At 58.2% G+C, this 20,699-nt stretch overlaps 1 protein-coding gene across 9 annotated transcripts in view; it reads left to right on the top strand.

Moving 5' to 3' along the window:
- The window catches only part of PTK2 (protein tyrosine kinase 2), a 146,220-nt gene that overhangs the window by 109,273 nt on the left and 16,248 nt on the right, over positions 1-20,699 (top strand). For 7 of the 9 annotated variants that reach the window (XM_054590539.1, XM_054590540.1, XM_054590541.1 and 4 more), the window contains 3 exons: positions 12,309-12,420; positions 18,102-18,188; positions 20,082-20,219. In XM_054590539.1, the coding sequence (XP_054446514.1) occupies positions 12,309-12,420; positions 18,102-18,188; positions 20,082-20,219 (337 nt within the window). Of the gene's footprint in view, positions 1-11,756; positions 11,810-12,308; positions 12,421-18,101; positions 18,189-20,081; positions 20,220-20,699 lie in introns of those variants that run through there. The other 2 variants (XM_054590544.1, XM_054590542.1) reach the window with 2 other exon arrangements.

Below are 20,699 nucleotides of genomic sequence, written 5' to 3'. Positions count from 1 at the left end.
CTTGATCTGCATTTATTTATACCTTGCAAGAGCTTTAAGTAGATTTTATCTTCAAATCTTAGCAAATTTCAAATTATGATGAAATCTCTCTCCCCTAACTTCTAACTGACTTACCACAGAATGCAGGGTCCGAAACCCTGCAGCCCCTGCGCGCTGTCCCCTGCCGCCTCGCACAGCCCCTCCTGAGGGCCTGAGGCTCTGCCGCGCCGCGCCGCGCCCCCTCGCCGTCCTCTCCTTCAGACAGGCCTTTCCCCGCCGGCAGCCCCTGAGGAGTCCTTTCCTGCCTCAGAATCCAGGTCAGATGCTGCCCCTTCAGGAAGCTTCCCTGATGCACCGTACCTCCCAAGGGACAGCCTTTCCTGCGGTGCCTGTTCAGAACGTCTGGCGCTCTGGTGTGGCGCCCACAGCGCCGTTCCGCTGCCACTCGGGGGCTGCCGCTGTGGGCCGGACAGCTCCGCGCCCTGGAGGGCACCCACGGGGGCTTCCAGGGCTGCTCAGTGCGCTGCGGCCGCCGGCAGGTCTGTGTCCCCAGCCAGGTGCGAGAGGCGCATGGGCCCCGCCGCGGCCCCTCACTGGCGCAGCTCCGGAGCTGAGGGCCTGGCACCTAGCGAGCGCTCAGTGAACTGCTGTCTCATTGGATTGAGTGAACGTTGAGGTTAAGACTTGCTACTGTAATGACGAAGGTATTTTAAAATCATCCCTGCGCCTGGGACTTCAGCCACATAACTAGCCAAAGCCAGGCCTGGTACTACCTCGCCTGTTTTCATTCGGGGGTGCCTCCCTGACGTGGTATGAGATTGTTGGGGGTTTTTAATGTAGTCTTTTTTCATAAAACTTATCAACTGTCAGAGTCCAAAAGACCCTAAACGCATGCAGCGCAGCCCCGTCGCCGGAGCACGAACCCGCTCGGCTCCCGCTCGCCTCGCCGCCTCTCGGGCAGCTCGGCCTGCTGGACAGGCCCCTCCGCGGAGACTGCCCCGAGGGGCGGTCACGGCCGACGGGTGGGAACGGGAGGTTCGCCCAGTCCGTCCCGCTGGCGGGGTCATCCAGCTGTTTGCCGAGCGCCTCCTTTCCTGACCGGGTTCTGTGGGCGCAGCAGAGAGCAGCCCAGCGCCGCGCCGGGGTGTGAGGCTCGCGGTCCGAGCTGCCGGCTCCCCGCCCACCCGCCGGCCCCCCGCCCGGGGCGCAGGGCGCACCTCTGCCCCGTGGGTCGCGTGTGGGGTCGTCGGGGTGCCTAGGCAGCCTGCCCCAAGGCCCCAGTCTCGCTTCCTGCTTCTCCTGCCACGTGATACGTGTTCTCTCCCTGTCGGAGCTGGGTTTCGACGTGCTTTATTTCTTATTTTGCTCGTAAACTTTTTTTTGTTCCTCCCGATCTCCCTCCCAATTTGACAGATTCTGTCCTTCAGGTTTTTCTCCTCTGATCCCAGCTCCATCTCCCTGCCTCCCTGACACCTTGTCTCTTGGCCGTCTGCCGCTGCCCCTGCTCTCTGAGCAGTGCCCAGCTCTCTCCCCTTGGCTCCCGCCTTCTCTCTGCCCCCTTCTGGGCCCTCTGGAGCGCTCCCAGACTTCGCTCCCCCCTCTGCCCGCCTTCAGCTCCGCGCTGTGCTGCCTCTTCTCACAGCTCCTCTGTCTGCCGGGGAAATTGCCGCTGGCCCTCGTGTTTGTCCCAGAGCAAAGCTGTTACCCTCTCCTCTCGGGCCCCCACTGTCCATAGGAGACAGTGGTGCCTTGTGTTCATGTCCATCTTGGGGTCATGGGCAGTTCCTTACCCGCCCCACGAGCTCGCAGCTGGAGAGCCCTTGCTGCGGCGTGTCCAGCCGCGTCCCTCCTGCCTGCTCCTCCCTTCTGCCCGGCAGAGCTCGATCATCTGTCTTCCAAAACACTGCTGTGGGACGTGGCCCCGCTCAGAGCAGCCCCAGGGGTGCCTGGTGCACCCGAGTGAGCCAGGGGCTTCCACAGCTGCATATACCAGGCTTCTTCCAGGAGGGCCCAAGGCCTCTTCCAGTCTCTTCTGCACGGTGGCTGAGCCAGCCCCGCCTCCTGGCCCAGATGCATCCTCCCCGCCTGGCGAGGCCCTGCCCGTCCTCAGGGGCCGCTGCTCCGTGGCTTCCTGCTCACTCGCCTCTGCCTGCAGGGTCCCAGAGCACATGCCCTTCTTGCCACGCCGCCCCACGCCGCCACACTGGCAGCGTCCGCGCTCAGCTCCATGGAGGCCGAGCACCGTGGCAGCCGAGCCCGGCGCCGGTCATGGGGCAGGAGGACCAGAACACCTTTCCTGCCCTCGAGGAGCTCACAGTCTAGTATGTTTCAGCCCCTACTAGACTGAAGCTCCTTGAGGACAGGGATCGTCCTACTCTCCTCGGTGCCACCCGCACCCCGGCCAGGAGCCTGGACCAGGGAGGGGTCGGACAGCCCCGGAGCTCGCTGCTCGGCGCATGCAGGCTGCCGCTGGCGCTGGCTTAGGTGCTGGTCCGTTCAGGGGCACGAGCTCCACAGACTCTCGAAGACGAATCACTAGGACCAAGTGTGATTCTTTCCATGCACGCGCGTGCACGCGCGCGCACACACGTAATATCACGCGCCTAGACTGTAATTCCTGGACAGCTCCCTCTGCACAGTCCGCACAGGCCATGGAGACGTGCTTTGTCCTGTGCTATTCTGTGTAGTCAGAACTGGAGAGTGGCTTTGCGTTTGAGCATGTGCAGTATGGCTGCCAAATAGGCAATAAAGTTTATAGTGCAACAGCTTCCTTGGTCACGTACGTGTAATAATGTATCACAATAATTACGTAGGTTCTTTTACTGAGTTTTTCACATGTTTTATTACATCCAAGATGTTAACAAAGTAGTGAGTTTTGGAAAGCCCTCACCTCAGGGCATTTAAAAGTGTTTCCCAAACCCTGTCCTGCTTGTCTACCTCGAAACGAAACGCCGCACGGGGACTCAGGTTTCTGTCAGACTCCACCTCTCATTCACACACGCGTTTTTTACTGTCCGTTGAGAAAGTGACTCAGGCTGAGTCTTGCCAGGCGTGCTCCCCAGGCCCTGGGTCCTGCTCTCGTGGGCGGGCCTGTGACTCAGAGTCTGTCCCCCTTCCGCCCTGCCTTCTCGGTCCAGATGGGCGCTCGCTGAGCCAGGCAGGAGAGGAGCCTGGAGGCGGCCGGGGCCGAGGGCGGAGCCTCCGTCACAGGAGTGTCGGACAGCGGCCTACCGCGGAACCCCCCGAAACCCCCCGCCTGCACTCTGGCATTTTTGTCCCGCATGACTGGCAGCCTCTAATCAGTGCACTGAATGTCTTTTGAAGGAAGAGGTGACTTAATCACTGATAAATCAGTTCATTCTCCGGGGGCCACAGTGCCGAGGAGGCCGCGGGACACGGCGCGAGCGCCTGCCTCTGGGCGCTGGCGTGCGGCAGCTGTCGCCCGCCCGCCCTGCGGGCCTGGGGTGCCCGTGCTGCTGCGCCACGCCCGGGGTTCTGTATCAGTTTAGGGAAACGTGTCACGTTCACGTGTCGTTTCTTAAACCCTTTCCAGACAAATGAGGACAATCAACAAGTTCAGTTATCAATTTAAAGTTATATGCCATAATTTTTATAGTTTTTTAACTTTTCATTGACAAAGACATGAACACATAAACATGCGGAGGATTAAGCAGCTCACTGACTGTCACAGCCTGGGCCCACCCACATAACCAGTGTCCAGGACGAGTCGGCGGCGCTGCCAGGGCCCAGACGCCCGCCGTCTGCCCTTGCCAGGCGTTGGCCCTGGGTCCGCGGTCCAGGGTCCAGGCTCGGCCTTAGCGTGGCGGCTCGGCCTTAGCGTGGCCGGTCCGCCGTCTCTGTGCTTCCCGCCAGCGGTGCCCTCCAGTGCGGACGTCTCTGTTGGGGTCAGTGCTGTGCAGCAGGTCGTTGGGGACGATCCGTCTCTGTCAGCGGCTGGGCTGTGTTCTCGTTGCCATGTAGCGTCCACCTGAATGGAGCGTGGTTTACACCTTCTGCAGCCGGTGGGAACTGGGATCCTTTCCTGTCTGGGGCTGTGTGAACACGGTAGCGAGAGTGTCAGCTGGGTGTGCGTCCAGGAGTCAGTGGTATGCAAGTCTCACTTTAGCAGACGCTGCTGGTTTTCCGGAGTGGGCACGCTGATGAGCTCTGAGCGGGGACTGCGCGCTCTGTGTCTCCAGCCCCTGCTTGTTTAAGCCCCTGGCAGTCACTTGGTGATTCCACACATGCCTTTTTCACATGGGACGGTTAGGTCAGAGAATGTAAGTGATGTGTACACAAGTTACCCGAACTCTTCTGTTCTAAAGAACACTGGCCTCGTTGAGTATCGCCCTGGAGGACGACCGTGGTTCTGAGTGGGTCTCCCGCTGCTGAACCCGTCGGGAGGGCCTTTAGAACCAGCACCGCGTTCGCTGATGCAAGTCTCCACCCACTGCCGCGAGCTGACTGGCTTGAAGCCAGTGTTTGTGGAGCGATTCCCTGGCAGTTCCATGGCTGGGCATGGCACCGTGAGTCTTGCTATGTAGCTTCTTCTCCATCTGCGCTGTTCGCAGGGACGGAGGCGGTGCTGTCGGCGCCGACTTGCTGAGGCTGGAAGGGTTGGCCGCGGGCCCGAGCGCTGGGCTCCCGTGCTCCGTGCGCCTTGGTGGAAGAGGGGGCTAGGAGTCAGGCGCTCTGTCTTAATGGCGGGACTGGCGAACAAGCTGTCATTTTGTTTAGTTAAAGAAAAGGAGGAAAACATACCTTACAAGGAATTCCTGTGGCTGGTTTCCTTACATTGTTGAGTATCCACCCAAGAAGGTTCCCCAAAGCGCCGCAGCACGGCCGGCTGGGCTTGGTCCCGCCCGAGGGCTGGATGGGGCGTGGTCTCTGCGTGCGAGTTTCAGAACAGGCTTTGCTGTCGCACCCCGTGTGGGTTGTGTTTGCTGCTCTGTTCCTCTGGAATCCCAGGTGGGGCGGGGAGCCGTTTTGGGAGTTCTTGATGAGGCTGAGTCTCCAGGAGATGGGGCAAGCTGGCGCAAGCCCTGCCCGCGTGTGGCCCGTCTGCCGTTACCGGCTGTGGGCACACCCCGTATACACGGGTGCATAGCCTTGTCTACAGCTCGGGGGAGGAGGGTGTATTTGCTATTTTCACTTCGCATCGTCATGTTTGCTCCTCCACCGTATCGCAGAGCTGGTCTTGGCGAGGTCCCTGGTCAGGGCTGCTACCGGAGCTGCTACAGCTACAAATCGATAGTCTTTTCCTGCTGCATTTCGGTGTGGGACCTGCGTGAACCACACAGCGCCTCGGGGCTCGCCCGGAGCGTCGGGGGAGCGTGGGGCCCTTAGAGTGAACGGGCGGCCCCCTGCACGGGCGCAGGCACAGAGGACGCACGGGTGTGGGGGGCGTTCGGCCGGCGTTCGGGGCTCTGTGCGTCGTGTTGTGGCGGTCGGAGCGGGGAAGGTCCCGTGACCTTGGGCCAGTGACACAACCTCCGTGTCAGAGCGGAGTCGCACACCCCGCTTCCGTCCCATTTTCGGGACCGAACGGAGCCATCTTCCGCTGTGTGCGGCTCCGTGGGTGCGCACACAGAGCTGTGTTACTGGCCGCAGGGACAGCCAGGCTCTTCCTGGAGGCCAGAGGGGGCCCGGGGGTCTTGGGGTACCGGAAGTTATCAGTTACCGCTTTAAAAAATCGCCTTGTTTGAACTTAAAGGTATTAGCTGTTACCTCATTGGCAAAATACACAGCGCACCCTTCTGACGTTTTATAGCTGTCTTACCGGGATGGGAACTTAGAGTTTTTAATATGTCAGTGGCATCTTCCGCAAGTTTTTTAAAACCCTTTTTGATGCGTTTTTTAATGTGACCTCTGAATGAAGCTCTAGGTTTGGTCGGTGACATGAGGTTGCTTGTGCTTCTTTGCTGTGTGTCTTTTTTGAAGTGGCTTTGTGTTTGCTTCCAAAATTCCTTTCAAAGGTGGAGTGTAAACTCGTCCTTAGTCACACCGAGAGTATTTTCCTTCTCGTTGCCATCCTGGTGGATCCAGATAGTATCTACAAGGGCAATCTCAGTTTTCCTGATATATATCTTAAAATGCTCACAACTCTGAACTTTCAGGCTTTTGTTTTTGTTTTTGGTCCTTAGCCTTCCCAGTAAGAAAAAGTGAACAGTAAATCTAAAAATAATAGGAATCCAGTGTAAACTTTAAATTGTGTCTTGTCTGAGGACGACATCCACCTTGGTGATTGCAGCCACAGGCAGCTCCTGCCGTCACACCTCCGTGGTTTGGTCTCGTGTGAAGCCACACATTTCTAGTGAGCTCACACTCGCCTTTCATGAACAGCAGTCCTCTGCCCTTCGTGGCGTGGCAGAGCATTTGCCCACGCGCCGCCTCGTTTGAGTCACTGTGGCCCCTTCCCCCCGCAGAGCCCAAGGCCTCGAAAGGCCCCGGGACCTGCCTGGCTTGTGCTGCGGGCAGATGCGGACCGCGGCCCAGGCCCACCCCTCCTGGCGGCAGGCCCAGCGTGCCCGCCCTCCCGCGCTCCACGCTGCGTCGCCCCACCCCCGCCGCTGCGCTCAGCTGTGGGGCCCACTGTCACTGTTTACAGTGTGCGCCCCCAGGACCACGGGGAAAGCCTCAGGTGCCCCAGTGGGGGCTGTAGCCCTCCCCGTTCGTTGGGTCTGTTACCGTTTTCATTTTCTCTCTCGTTTTCACTCTGGTTGCTCTTAGTTCCTCATCGCCGAACTTCACCTCCAGGGTCGTTGTCCCTGGAGACCTCAGGGAAGAGCAGAGCAGATGAGGACGTTGCCCTCGCCCCATGCAGCCGAGGGTCAACCGTCCCTGGGGTCCCTGCCCCTGCTGTGTACCGAGGGACAGCGAAGTGTGCTCGGTGGTGGGAACTGGTGGACAGACGCTGGCTCCCTGCCCCTTACAAGCCCACAAGCCCCTGCAGCCCCGCGGGGAGGAGCGGGAGTCCTGGGCTCCCGCCGTCTGCTCCTGGCCCGGGGGCTGGGGCACCCAGCCTCCTCCCTCACCCTTCTCTCGCAGCCCCCGCATTCGCCCGGCACTTTGGTGGCTGGCCGAGGGCTCACCGCTGTCCCTGCGTGACCCTTCAGCCTCCTCACGGAGGTGCAGAAGCCTGCGCCCTCAGGCCTCTGCAGCCTGGGTGGTGCGAGTGCTGCATTTTTCTGCGTTAGGAATGTTTTGTGTTTTAAATAGTATTTTAAGGACAGCAAGGAGAAAGTCTTCTGTATTGAACCCCACACAGTGCTCTTCATTCCTCTCTAGAGACCTTCCTTCCCTGTGGTTTCCCAGCGCTAGGAGGCCGCCTTCGGCTGTCCTTGTGGTCCAGATCTGCTGCGGTGAATCCCGTCCAGTTTCCTCAGGCTGAGCAAGGAGTGAACTTAATTTCACTGGATGTGCAGTTCCAAGTTGACAGCTGGTGGATTCTTGCGGTGCTTGCAGGCTGTCCTTGCACTGTCTCCTGACCTCTGTCGTTTCTCACAGGAAGTCGCTGGCCTCTCATACCATCATTCCTCTGTACGCAGCCGGCGGTTTTTCTGGCTGCTCCCACGATTTTCTCTTTTTCTCTGACTTCTGCAGTTTCCCTGAGTTGTGCTTAGATGTGATTTTCCTTGTATTGACCATACTGGAGGTTCACTGAACCTCTTGAATCTGTAAATATGTCTTTGACCATTATATATAAATTTAGGGGGTTTTTTTCCCCACTCAGTTTTCTCTCTTCTAAAACTTCGGTTCCATGTACGTTGAACCTTTTGCTAGAGCCCTTAAGGGTTATTTTCAAGTTTCCAGGTTTTTCTGTCATCTCCGTCCTATAATTCAATCCCATAGAGATTCAGTTTTGGGTACTGTATTTTTATTTGGCTCCTTTTTGCAGTTTATATTCCTGTGCTGACATTTTCTATCTGTTCATGAATTATGAACATTTTACTCTTTATTATCTTAACTACAACAACTCCTTAAAATCCTTGCTTGCTTATTTCAACTTCTGAATCACCCTTGGAGTCAGCCTCCTGTAGACCTTTCTTCCCCTCTTGAGAATGGATCATATTGTCATACTTTTTTTTTTTTTTTTTTTTTTTTTGAGTAATTTTAGATTGTCCTGGACGTTGTGACTCTGGATTCAGTTATATTCTGCTGAAGAGTGGTTGGTTGGTTGGCTGGTTGGTTTTAGCAGCAGGTAGTTATTTGCCTTGGCTAGTCTTGTATCGCAACTCTCTCTCCATGCTTTGGGCAGCATGACATTTCAAATCAGTTCTCTCAGCCTTAGCCGGGCTCCTTGGACCCTGCTTTCTATGTGTGCGCCTACGGGTCAGCTAGAGAACTGGGCAGAATGTATACTCAGAATTCGAGGACCTCCCTGGCTCTCTTGTTCCTGGATTCCCCCTCACTTTCCACTACTTGTGGTGACTCAAACTCAGGTGCTGGTCCTTCAAACCAGTGCGATTGGCGCCTGCTTCTGGCTAGTGGCCTTTGGAATGCGGGCCCCCACCCTGTGCTGTCACCTTCCCGTCTCAGCTCCCCCGCCCCGCCCCAGACCCTGGCCGCTGTGGGTGGTGCTGCTGCTCTCGCAGAGCCACTTCTTAGGCCCACAGTCGCTGCCTGCGGGCCGTGGTCATGTGGAAGCCACGTGAGCTTGGCAGAAGTACAGGGCAGTCACCTTTTGAAAAAAGGATTTTAGTGGGAATTGCTTTTTAAAAAATAATTTAATAAAGTGCATTATTTTCTACAGTTTTGGATGCGTAGTAGGTACAGGGAGAAAGTGGTTTGGGTGTGTTTGTGGCACTGGGTGTCCAGAAGGAGCCGTCACACGGCTGTGGCCCTGAGCGCCGGGCGGCTGGGCACAAACACGCCATCCCCGCCTTGGCTCGCGTCTCGCCCTTGTCCCCGCAGAGACACCTGGGCTCCTGCTGCTGCTGTGAAGGCTGCTCCACTCCTCTGTGGCGAGGCAGCGCGGGCTAGCGCGAGAGATCGTGTTTCAAAACCGATGTTCCTGTGGACTTGCCAGAACAAGCCGTTTCCCTCTTGGCTTTTTATCCTTCCAATTCCTTGCTGCATTTCTCTGGAAGTTTTCCAGGTGAGCCCAAGGAGCTATGGACCAGACTGATTTTTAGGTCCAAAGCACATTTTGTGATGTCACCGTAAAATTATGTTGAGGGGGTCAAAGTCCGATGTTCACAAAAAGCTTATTCGAGCAAGTTATATTTAAAAGAACTGTGTTTTAGTTTCAAAGGAAAGAGCAGTGGTATGGTTACTCTCAGGAAAAAATACCACAGAAACGAAAGAGGGAAAAACCTCATTTTTTCTATCATTCTGTGTGGCAGTTGAGAGCACAGGACTGATGCGCGTTTATGTCAGAGAGGCCGGGCCCCTCACGCTCTGTTTCCCCATCTGGACGAGGGCAGGGCCACCGGCATCCTCACTGGCGAGTGCCGTTGCCGGCACTTGGCCTCGCGGCCCTTCTCCTGTCTGAGCGCGCTCTCCGCTGGAGGTTTGTTTTCTGCCTGAGCTCAGCCCTGGAAACGAGGAACCTCTGAGACCACTTTTTTGTTCTCTATGAAAATACCTTAGAAGTGGAATCACGCTGTGTTGCTCCGGAGCGGAAATTCAACACGACCTCTCCGTGCTCGCTCGCCAAGGCCGAGAGCCTGGCTTGCGAGGGGCCTGCACGCTGACCGAGAGCCTGCCAGAGCAACCTGGGGCTGTGTGTGGCCTTTTACTCTGAGGTGACGTCTTCTGTGAAGCCAGGGCAGCGAGTGTGGCGAACGGTAAATGGAGTGCTCCCTCCCCTCCTCTCGACCTCTTCGGGGACGCCCGTGTGCGCACCAGGACGCGGGCACCGTCGGTTCTGAGGCCCGCTGAGCACAGCCTCCTCGCGCTCACGGTCTCTGCTGGCAGGTCGGAGCTGAGAGACGGCCTGGGGTCTGGGGAAGGCGGGGCGGCTCCTTGCCAGCTCACATTAGGCAGCTCCGAGCTTTGAGTGGAATGTATTCCTGCTAAAAATATTATAGTTTGGGAAAATATGTTTAAATTTGACCTCTGTGACACTCTGCAGATTCCAGTTTGTTGCTCTGAGTTCTTCAGCATCTGGAAAGAGAGTCGTTCAGAAATGTCTCCGCAGGCACCCTTCCCCCATCGGTGGGGTAGGCTTCCCGTTGTAGAAACAGACAGGTCATGAGCTAGTTACCCCTGACCGCCCTGAGCAGCGACTTACGGTTCTCGGAAGCACGTTGCCGTGTGACTTGTGGTACGAGAAGGATGTGCTGAGATTGAAGGGACTCGCCGCCTGGTTATCACTGTGTTCTTTGGGGTCACGACCAGCCTGTTCAGTGGAGGAAGCCGAAGTGACTGTCACGCAGATGCCATGCAGCTGAGGAGAGCAGTGGGGCCGAGGGCGGCACCCGGGGGAGGTGGAGCGCCACGCAGGCGGGGGTGGGGCGAGGGCTGCTGCGCCAGGGGTCAGCCCTGCAGGGCAGGCCCAGGGAGAGCCCATCGGGGAGGAGCGTGGCGCATGGAGCTGGGGGGGTCTGGCCCGGCCCCTCGCTTGCCCTCGGTGGAAGGTTCTGTGGGGCATAGTGACCTTGAGACCAGGGCGACCCCCTTCGCAGCAGAGCCCACGTGCACTGCATCGCCCCCACGGGGCCTGTTCACGGTGGAGGCCCCGTCATCTGAGAGTGTGTCGCACGTGGCTCCGTCACAGCTTTGCCTGGATGCTCACTGTTTGCAGAGGGGAAGTGGGCTTTTGTACTTGATTTTTTTCCTCTCGATTTTTATGGACTTCTCCGTTATTTTAAACTGCGGTGTGTGGAAATCCGGATTCAGGGTTGGTGATGTGTTCTGAGGGCCAGGTGCTGGGAGAGCCCGGAAAGGTCCTGAGCAGGGCCGGCGGCCGGGGGCTGTCCGCGGGAGGGGCTGCGGGCCCGCGCGCACCGCGGTCCGGCACCTTCTCGCGGAAGGGGGCCTCGCCCCTCGGCGCGGGCAGGGACGGCACAGGCGCTGGCCCTGGGTCTCCGCGGTCCCTGCCTGTGCGGGCGTGCGCGCCGGTGGCCGCCGCAGCCTGCCGGGGACCACAGTCAGGCAGACAGGCATCTCCAGGGCATCTGCCCGAGAGTGGCAGTCATCCCGGGCCCAGCCCACAGTGCTGGCAGGGCGCCGGCCTGCTTGGGGGCACTGAATTCCTGAGTGTCCTTAGAAGTCCTTTGTTATTTCTCGGTCGTGATAATCCCCCTGGAGCAAGAAGAAAGCCAAAACCCTGTTTGGAGAAGGGGGTGGAATCTTTCACTAAGACAAGAAACATTCCCTTTCCTTTAAAAACAAGACCAGCCCCACACCTCTGGAGCTGGCCGGCTGACTCAGGGCGGCTGTGAAGTGAGTGTGGCTGCCGCTGCCCGGCCCAGACAGGGGTGGCGTGAGCTGGGCTGTGGGAGCGCCCTGCCGGCCCCGCGCAGGCAGGCACGCCGGCTGGGGACGGCCGAGCCCGTTCCCAGATTGGAGCGGCGCTGCAGCTGACCTCACTCCCATGAGTAATCCCGGGTGCTTACTCACTGCTCCGCCAGGAGGCTTGCACTGGACAGGCTTCCTCCTTAGAGCTCGGGCTGCAGGGCACAGGAAAGCGCCGTCTGCCCCGGGGGACCGGGCGTCCGGGACCTGCCCCGCCGAGCCCTGGGGTCCGCGCGCCATGGGCCGTGAGCAGAGGCTGGCTGGGCGGCCTTCTGGGTAGTTCCTAGCGGGCAGGCGGCCAGGCCCGGGGCACCGCCCAGCTGGCACGGAGGCGTGCGGGGTGCAGCGGCCCCCGAGTGGCTGAGTGGTGGTAAGTAGGGCACTGCTACCCGTGAGCTGCCGCTGAGAGCAGCCGGGATTGTGAGAAACGCTGGGAGTACTGCTGCGCAGTTCCTTATTTCCTGAGCAGAGAAAGTGCTGGGGAGGATGAAAGCAGGAAGATGCGGTTTAGGGAGGGATCGGCTGGAGCGCTGACCTGTCCCGCGCCCTGTGCGGCCGGGCCCCGTGAGGGGTCTGTCCCGGTACGTGCCTGTGCGGGGCGGGGTGCTCGGGGCTATTCTGCTCTGCTCCACGCGCACGCAGGCACACACGTCCCGCCCGGGCACGTCTTTGATCTCCCAGGCCTTCTGCCGGCCTCCCTGGCCGCCCTCCGACCTGGGGCCCAGCTGCAGCTGTGCTTGCTCTCTGGTCCCAGCCCCTGCCTGGGCTTCTGTGCGGAGTCCCAGGGCTGGCCCCCTCCCCTCCGCGTTGCCGTCTGCGGCCGGGCGGGCCTGGCGGGTGCTGACTGAGTCCTTGCGTTGTCTCCCCAGCACGATCCTGGAGGAGGAGAAGGTGCAGCATGAAGAGCGCATGAGGATGGAGTCCCGACGGCAGGTCACGGTGTCCTGGGACTCCGGAGGGTCCGACGAAGCACCGCCCAAGGTAGCCGGGGCCCCTCCGCACCCCCGCGTCCCTGCCCCGCCCCGCCCCGCCCCGCCCCGGGTTTCTGGCGTGGGCGGCCCTGGAGCAGCGGCAGCGGCTGGCCCCCGCTCGGGCTCCGCTTCACTCCCCTGCCGGCGCCCTCTGCGCTGCTCTCCTGGTGTGCCTGTCAGCCGTAGGCTGTTGGAACCTGAGAGGGATGGGATTCATTTGATGTGATCTTAGAATGCTCTTCCTGGTCTCTCCTCCTCCCTCCCCACAGGGACCTGCTGAACCTCCTGCCTGCCGGGAGGGTGGGTTTTCCTTTGTTGGGTGTCTGGGACCTCCCTAAGGTCAAGTCAAGGTTAAAACATGAGCGGGACTAAAACTAGGCTGTGAGGGCTTTCCATTTTGCTTTGTTTCAAAATGAGTCAGATTCCACCTGCCCCTGTTCTTTTGGGTCGGCTCGGTTTTTGTTAGAGCCTTGTTCCTGCCTGTGGCCGCTGGCGGGGCTGTGGGTGCGGGAAGCGCGGCGGCATCCTCAGGCTTCCCCCTCGCCGCATCCTGCCCTGTCCTCCGCCCGTGCCCGCCGCCCACGGCGGCACTGGCCTTCGCGCAGCGCTGGCCCTCAGCCCCTCATTAGGTGAAAAATTCTTTATGCACCTTTTGCTTTTGACAGGCTGGTATTTTCACACACAGGCTTCGGTGCTGTGAATAATGCAGCTCAGGTCATTTTCTGGAAAGTAAATAGACAGTAGGCTTCTTTGCAGTCAATAATTTCTTGCTATTTGGTACTTCAGTGGCTAGAAATCCACTAAGACAATTTGACAATTGTTTACTTCATTTTCCTTTTGAAAATGCTCTGAAATCTGTCGGTCCAGGCACCCTGTGGGTGTCACGCCGGCTTTTCCTCATGATGCATGGAAGTTTCTCTTCTCTCAGTCACTGTTTTAAGTTGTGTGACAGTGAGATTATCCCACATTTGATGCGAGATGGGGGCTGCCGGAGCTTTTTAGGCTTTCGGGGGGGAGGGGTTCCACAGTCCAGCCTCCTCGACAACGGGAAGAGCCCCAGGCCAGGAAGGCCATGCCATGTGCCTGGTGGGCGTCACTTGGAGGGAGTGAGTGACGGAACCAGTGTCCCAAAAAAAGCCCATCACCCGCAGAGCAGCTGTGAACCCCCCGCCCCAGCGTCCGAGGCCTGCCCCGTGGGTGTGCACGCGAGCTGTTTCAGCTGCCCCGCGTCGGGGTGGGGGTCTCCGAGCCCCTCCTGGGCCCTGCCAGCTGGGCGGGGCCCCCCCATCCCCAGCCTTGCTGTCCTCCTCTCTGAAGAGGGGACGCTGCTGTCCTCAAGAGGGCACACGTGGCCCTTTGTTCAGTCACAGCAGGTGGGCACCGAGTAATGCAGGCTCCCGGACTCTGAGAACCATAGAAATGTCTCCATCTCAGGCTGTAGGGTTCATAGTAACTGTCATTTGGCTGGATTTTGAAAGCCGCTGAATCAGGTGTGTGGGCGGGGGCAGCTAGGCTGCCCTTGTTTTGTTTCAGGGTACAGAGGCGAGTTCTGCTTACATTTTTAAGTGTCCCACAATTTTTTTTGAGATCTTTCCAAAGCACGTGTTTTAGATTCTTTTCTATTATCGGAGATTGTTCTGTCCTTTAGAACTGGTGTCAGCCAGCTCAGCCCATGGCCTGTTTGATTCATTCAAGTTCGAACGGAAATGACGTCCTTTCATTTGTGAGGTCTGTGGCCGGTGCCACCTGTGCAGACAGTTGAGAAGTCCAGTTCCCGTGTGGCCCCAAAGATGAATATTTTTACCGCTGACCCTTCTAGACAAAGCGTGACAGAGCCGGACGAAGTCGTAGCAGCTAGACAGTCATCCACAACCGGGTGCGCGCAGGTGCCGGGGGAGGACAGGCGCGCTGCGGCCCTGCCTGTGGCTGCTCCCCCGGCTCCTCCTCAGGGTGCAGCCCGCCTTCCTGGCCACGGCCGCGGCCACCGCCTGCGCCCCGGGGTCCCGGGTGGCCGGCCGGTGTCCCTTCTGCCACCTCTGTGTCCAGGGGCAGTGGGGTTCCACTGCCGCGCCTTCAGCCCAGTAGGCCCTCTGCCTTCTATAGATACGTTCCATGTGCTAGTTCAGGAAAATTTGCAATGCAGCCTAATTTGTCTTTTAAAGGGAAATATTTTTCTGTCACCCATTTAAGATTCTAAATTAAAAGCTTAATCACAGTTGCTTATTGGGAAAAACATTATAGCCTCAAAGCTGGTTATCCAAATAGGTTACTGATCTCTTCCGTGGTTTCCCGCATGAGGAGCTTGCAGAACTGTGCCTGAGGAGAGCGCGGCGCGGGCAACATCCTGCCCGGGGCCCGCTCGCTCCTGCGAGCCGCCTTGCTGCTTCCCACAGAGCCTCGGGGTAAAAATAGCTCTGAAGGCAGCTTCCGGAGTGTACGCGCTGGGGCTGGGGGGACCCTGAGATCAAAGGCCATTTCTGAGCTGTGTTAAGAGGCCCCTGGCCTGTGCGCTGCAGACCCCGGTGCTGATGTGGCAGGCGTGGCGGTGGAGAAGGCGCTGTCAGCTGCGGGCTGCGCTGCCCCCCACCCGGCCCCGCCCTCGCCCAGTTGAGGGGGAGAGGCCAGGCTGTGCGTGGCCTCGACGGAGGAGGCAGGAAGTGCGCGCACGGCCCACGCTGCACCCAGACGCCACTGGGGCTAGGGAGGACATCGCTGGGGGCTGGCCTGCGGCTGGGAGACCAGTGTCCCTGGAGAGCAGAGCTGGCAGAAGCACCATGGTGGCTCACAGCTGCGCGTTTTGTAGACATTTTCTCAAACAAGGCAGGGGCAAGGAAGGCTGTCTCGTCAAGGAGAACAGCTGGTAGTGCTTGTTGCCAGTGACCAACTGCATTCTCAACCAAAAATTTGTATTTTGAAAAGCTAGTATCCATTACCTTGGTAGTTTTCCAATTCTTGGACTTTCCCGATGAGCTCAGGTGTGACTCTTTTCCATACTGTGTACCGATGCGTGTCGGCGCTGGAAAGGTCCTCATGCTCAGCGACCTACCGCTTCCAAACGAAGGACGCAAGGTGTTAGCCAGTCCCACAGGCAAGAGGTCCACTCAGAGTCCAGAAGAGAGTTAGGGGGCTTACTACAATAGGCAGTGGGGCGGCTTCCGATTCCACATGGCAAGGCACCTTTACGGAACTGCCACTGTTGATCTTGGCTGTATCATCAGAAAGCAGTGCCCACAGTTGTGCCAGAAACGATTAAAATGCCCTTCTTTTTCCACCTGCGTGGCGTGTGTCGCCGATCGTGGTGGTCCGTGGTGAGAGCCCCACTCCGCTGGCCCACTCGGGGCAGGCGTGAGGGCGCCCCCTGAGGGCCTGCCTGCCGGCTGCCGCCGCCACTGGCTGCCCTTTTCTCTCCCGCTCTTTCCTTTGCTTTGCTTCTATTTTCCTTTTGATTTTTGAAAACAATAGTGTTTTTTTAAAACGTGACTGATTTCTTATTTTCCAGTGTCAGATTTAATTTCTAAGAATATAAGTATTGGTAGGTATATTTCAGATAAAAGCTCTTGGGATCCTCGGTAATTTTTGAGGATGTAAAGAGGTCCTGAAAATAAAACATTCGAGAGTAGTTGCCTCAGACCCAGTGCTCCATTTACATAAAAAAAAAATATTTTTTAATGTCCCATTTCCTAATCCTGAAATAGAGTCCAGAGGTAAACAAACGACTGCAATGATTTTAAAATGCCAATTCTGCCAGGAGACTGCTAAGGATACAACAGAAGTGAAAGTCCCTTTAATAACGTTATACACACACCAGCGTAAAAGGCTAAGGTGTTGCGACTTGGGAGGCGTGTGGACCCCGAGGAGTGTGCTCCATGTGTGGCCTCGCTAGGGCAGGGCAGCTACAAATGCAGCCCCACAGCCGCACCCAAATGCCATCTCGTTGGCCTTTGTGATGCGATTTTCTAGAGTGACCAAAAATGTTGGTAAAGTTCAAACAGAACAAAATGAAATTGCCCATCAGTATAGACAGCAGCTGCTATTCTGGAACGTTCGGTATCTAATACACTGTGCAAAATACTGTATTCACACGTCAGAGAAAGTTGGCCCTAGGTTCCACCTCCAGGACTTGGTGGTGGTTTCACTACCGTGAGGCTGGGAGAGACGTGCGGCCGTCCTGAGGCCGTGCCCGCCCCTGACGGAGGCCTGCTGGCCTGGAAGCCCCATCTCCCTGCCTCCTCTGCTGCCCGGCCTGCACTGCGTGCGCAAGCCCACGCCTCTGAGAAGCGGTGCGGGGCTCCTGCGACACTGCAGCACTTGGTGGCGGATGGCGCTTGCGCTGCCTCCATGGAAGCCATTCTCAGGAAGCACCTGGCATGTGTTAGCTATTTCACACTCACGACTGCCCGGTCCCCGCTCTGTCTCTGAGAGCGTGGTGGCAGGAGAAGCAGGCTGGCCTCCGGACGCCGCTCCCAGTTCCAATTTGCGGAGAACAAAGCAGGACTGTTTCGGCTGTGCATTGGTGCCCTCTGCAGCTGCTATTTTTATTTTGAAATGAACCTACCCTCTGTTTAAGAATCCGAGCCTACAGAGTGTACTGTGTGCCGATATTGCCATTTTCTGGCCAGTCCTGCCGTGCTCCTTGTCCATGGTGGGTAGGGGAGCGGCACAGCACACAGAGTCTGGGGCTGTTTCTGGCTCACGGCCTTGGAAGCTAACTCGAACAAAGCACGGGTGCGTCCAGGACCACGTGTGGTCACAGGACGTTGTCCTTCCCCCCCGAGGCTCTTGGGACCGCAGTCCCTCTCCTTTTACTCTGGCCATGGTTTGGCCGGAGAATTCAGGGTTTCCACTTCGTTAAATCCCTCAGCTATAGGAGACTTTATTGGCTTACCTTCCATTTCAGACCAAACATTCCTTTGCTCTGAGCTTTAAATTCAAGTGTCTCACAAGCAGAAAGTCTTAGCTACTTCAGAGTCCTGCAGTGCTGCCCCCATTTTACAAATGAGGACGTAGAGACCAGTCGGATCACTCGCTTGTCCTCGGTCACCCAGCCAGCCATGTGGCAGAGCAGGAGGAGGGTCCGGGTTCGTGGCCCTTGATGCTGGGTGGCGGTGAGCGTCTCCACACGTTTGACCTCCCTGGCCGTGGGCACGGCCTCTTTGGGTGCACGCAGGGCCTGCTGGTTAACCAGTGTCGTTTTGCTGTTGAGTCATAAAAGTCCTGGGTGGAAGTTCTTAGCCATCCTGTTGGATACGATTCCCTTCCGTCCTGTGGGTCGTCTCCTCGCCGGCCTGACCGTGTCATTTGAGACTCAGAAGCGTTGTGCTGTGGAGGGCAGCTGGTCTCATTCCCCTTTTACTGCCCGAGCCCTTGCTGTCATGGCCGAGGAACCGCAGCCCACCCCGAAGGCTTGTCCTGTGTGTTCTTCTAAGAGTCCTGCCATTTCAGCTCAGCTATAGAGCTGTGATGCACTTGGAGTTAGCTTCTGTGCATGTTGCGAGGAAGGATATTTTATTGTCCCCACATCATTTGTCAAAAAGAAGATTTCATCCCCACTGAAATGTCTTGGTACCCTTCAGCATTCTTTCCAACTAAACTTTTAGAGGAATATCTTTTCCTGTTATTTTCAGTAAAGCACAGATTGACCAAAGTAATCAGCATGCTCCCCCAGGTGACGCCCTGTCTGTCTGCCCACAGCCCAGCAGGCCTGGCTACCCCAGCCCGAGGTCCAGCGAAGGCTTTTACCCGAGCCCGCAGCACGTGGCGCCCACCAACCACTACCAGGTACGCCAGTCCTGACAGAGACAGAGACGGGGACGAGAGGAGCCGCGTTCTGTTCCACGGCCGGGGGCGGGGGCGTGTGTGCGCCTGCGCGCCTGTGGGCGTGGCTTGGCGAGCCGCAGTCCGGGAGGCCGGCAGCCTCAGCGCTGCCTAAGGGCGCGGAGGCTGCGCGAGGTCCCCTGTCTGAAAGCAGCCGGGCGGGTGTCCTGTGGCCCCCAGCCCTGCCCTCTCCCTCCTGCTCCAGTCGAGTGCGGCACCCGGCGGGCACAGGCCCTGCCGAGGGGTGCGCAGCCGGGCAGGGCTCCTGGAAGCCAGGGCTGAGGTTCAGAGGTGCCCTCAAGTCCAGGCGCGATGCCGCAGGGACATCTCGTGTGGGCATTAGGGTGTCGGGCAGGGAGCCTGCAGAGCAGGGATGATCGTCCTCAAGGAAAATGGGCCAGAGCCGGGCCAGGGGCCGTCTGTTCCTGTTCTCCAGGGAGGACATCAGCCTCTCGGGAGGCACAGGACGTCAGAGCCCAGCGGGCACGAGCAGGAGGCGGGCACCAGCCTCTCTGGGAGAGACCATGGCAGCGCGGAGAGCCCCGGGGCCTCCTGTCGTGGCCTCTCCCTCCCCAGGGTCCCCGGGAGGGTTTGTCCGCGGTGTCTGCCCCGCAAGGACCGGGACCCGTCTCCACTGAGTGCCCAGGCCAGGGCGCAGAGTGGAGCTCGGCGAACAGGCCGCGGCACTCACGTGGCTCGGCCCCAAACGAGCTCTGCTGCAGCGCACTCCCGGGGGCTCCCACTCCTTTCCAGCCTGAGCTGCCCTCCGGTCCCGCCCCGGGCTGGGCTTCGCCAGGAAGCTGCCTTGGGTCACTTGAAATCTCTTTGTGGTGAAAATTCCTCAAAGTTCTTTGGCAGTAATGTGTCCTTTCTGACCAAATATAGTAGTGGCATAGCATTTTATGTTTAGTGGAATTTTTTATTAAACGTTTTCATTCCAGTGAACTGTGAGGACTGTCTGTGTATCTTACTGGGCAGTTGACTGGTTCCATATTGCCAGAGCAGGGCTCTGGCGTAACCAGTGCCCGGAGACCTGACAGATGCACGACCTCGCTGAGGGTGTGCGGCTGTCCGGCTGCTCTCGGTCGCGCTAAAGCGCCTGCCCAGTGAGTCCTGGGAACAGGCCCGGGGTTGGGCTCCGTCCCGCGGAGGCCCCGTAGAGAAAGGCTGCGTGTGCGCCTCTGCCACGGCGCTTTGCTCCGCGTCCAGCTGCCTGGCTCCTGGCCCGCTCTGTGGTCACTGTCAGTGCTTGAAGGTGGGCCTCCCCCATCACCAGCCCTCACTCATCGCGGGGCAGGCTTTGGGAGTTGTCTGTCTGGGGGCAGGGAGGGGTTCCAGAGCAGCGTGTGGAGCCCCATGGGCCTGGCCGCCTGCTGCTTTTGCTCCCAGCGTGTAGTCAGTGTGAGGTTTCAAAGCCGGTAACTTCTGACTATCTAGGCCGGGTGGGCATCTGCAGGCGCACGCAGCCCCCGTGGAGAACCCCCACGAGCCCCTGCGTTTCTAGGTATGGGACCCGCTTCCTCCGCCTTCCAGCTGACGATCTGTGCCGGGTCTCTGCCGGGTGGTGGTCTCGGCTCCCCCTCGCCCTCCTCTGGCCTGTATGAGGCACCGTGTGATCACACCGGGTCCATGCGGCTCGTCCAGGGCCGCCTCCCCATCTCAGGGTTCCTTGCCCGTCCTCCACCTGCAAGGTCCCTTTGCCACGTCAGGTGCCGCAGTCGGGTGCTGGGGGCAGCCTGTGAGTGTCTCCGGGGGCTGTCACACCTTTGTCATCTGAGTCACCTCCTTCCACGTGGAGAGCAGAGCCGTGCAGAGCACTCTGTGACGGACGCTGACCGGGCACTCACTCCCCCGCAGGTCTCCGGCTACCCCGGCTCGCACGGAATCCCGCCCATGACCGGCAGCATGTACCCGGGGCAGGCGGCTCTGCTGGAGCAAACCGACGCGTGGAACCACAGGCCGCAGGAGGTGGCGATGTGGCAGCCGGGCGTGGAGGTAAATCGGGTGTCCCCAGGCTTCGGTCTGTTGGCCGGCAGGGCCCGCCCAGGGTACCGCTTGTCTCTGAATCCTGTGACTTCTTGACTGGCTGGCCTCATTCTCACATCAGGATTCTCCGTTCATTCACGGGCTGTCCAGCTCTGTGAGTCCTTTTCTGTCGAATTGGTGAAAAAGTTCACTGGGCTTTTTTCATAAGATGGGCCTAGTAGCAGCACTTAGTTGTCTTTAACTTAATTTGAAACAATTTTGTTGGATTATATTGTGACAGCTGTCATATCAGCATGCACTTAGAGCATAAAAATGGGTGAATTTTGGGGTAGCCATTTTAATATTGAAGATGGAAGGAAATACACAACATTTTCGGCATGTTATGCTTTATTATTTCAAGAAAGGTAAAAATGCTACTGAAATGCAAAAATGATTTGTGTGGTGTATGGAGAAGACTCTGATAGATTGAACGTGAAAAAAAGTGGTTTG

The sequence above is a fragment of the Pteronotus mesoamericanus genome, unplaced genomic scaffold (assembly GCF_021234165.1).
Source record: "Pteronotus mesoamericanus isolate MK-2021 breed Mesoamerican mustached bat unplaced genomic scaffold, CSHL_Meso_final scaffold_174, whole genome shotgun sequence".
Classification (NCBI taxonomy): domain Eukaryota; kingdom Metazoa; phylum Chordata; class Mammalia; order Chiroptera; family Mormoopidae; genus Pteronotus; species Pteronotus mesoamericanus.
The sequence above is the reverse complement of the archived record's forward strand: the minus strand, read 5'-3'. Positions and strand labels throughout refer to the sequence as shown.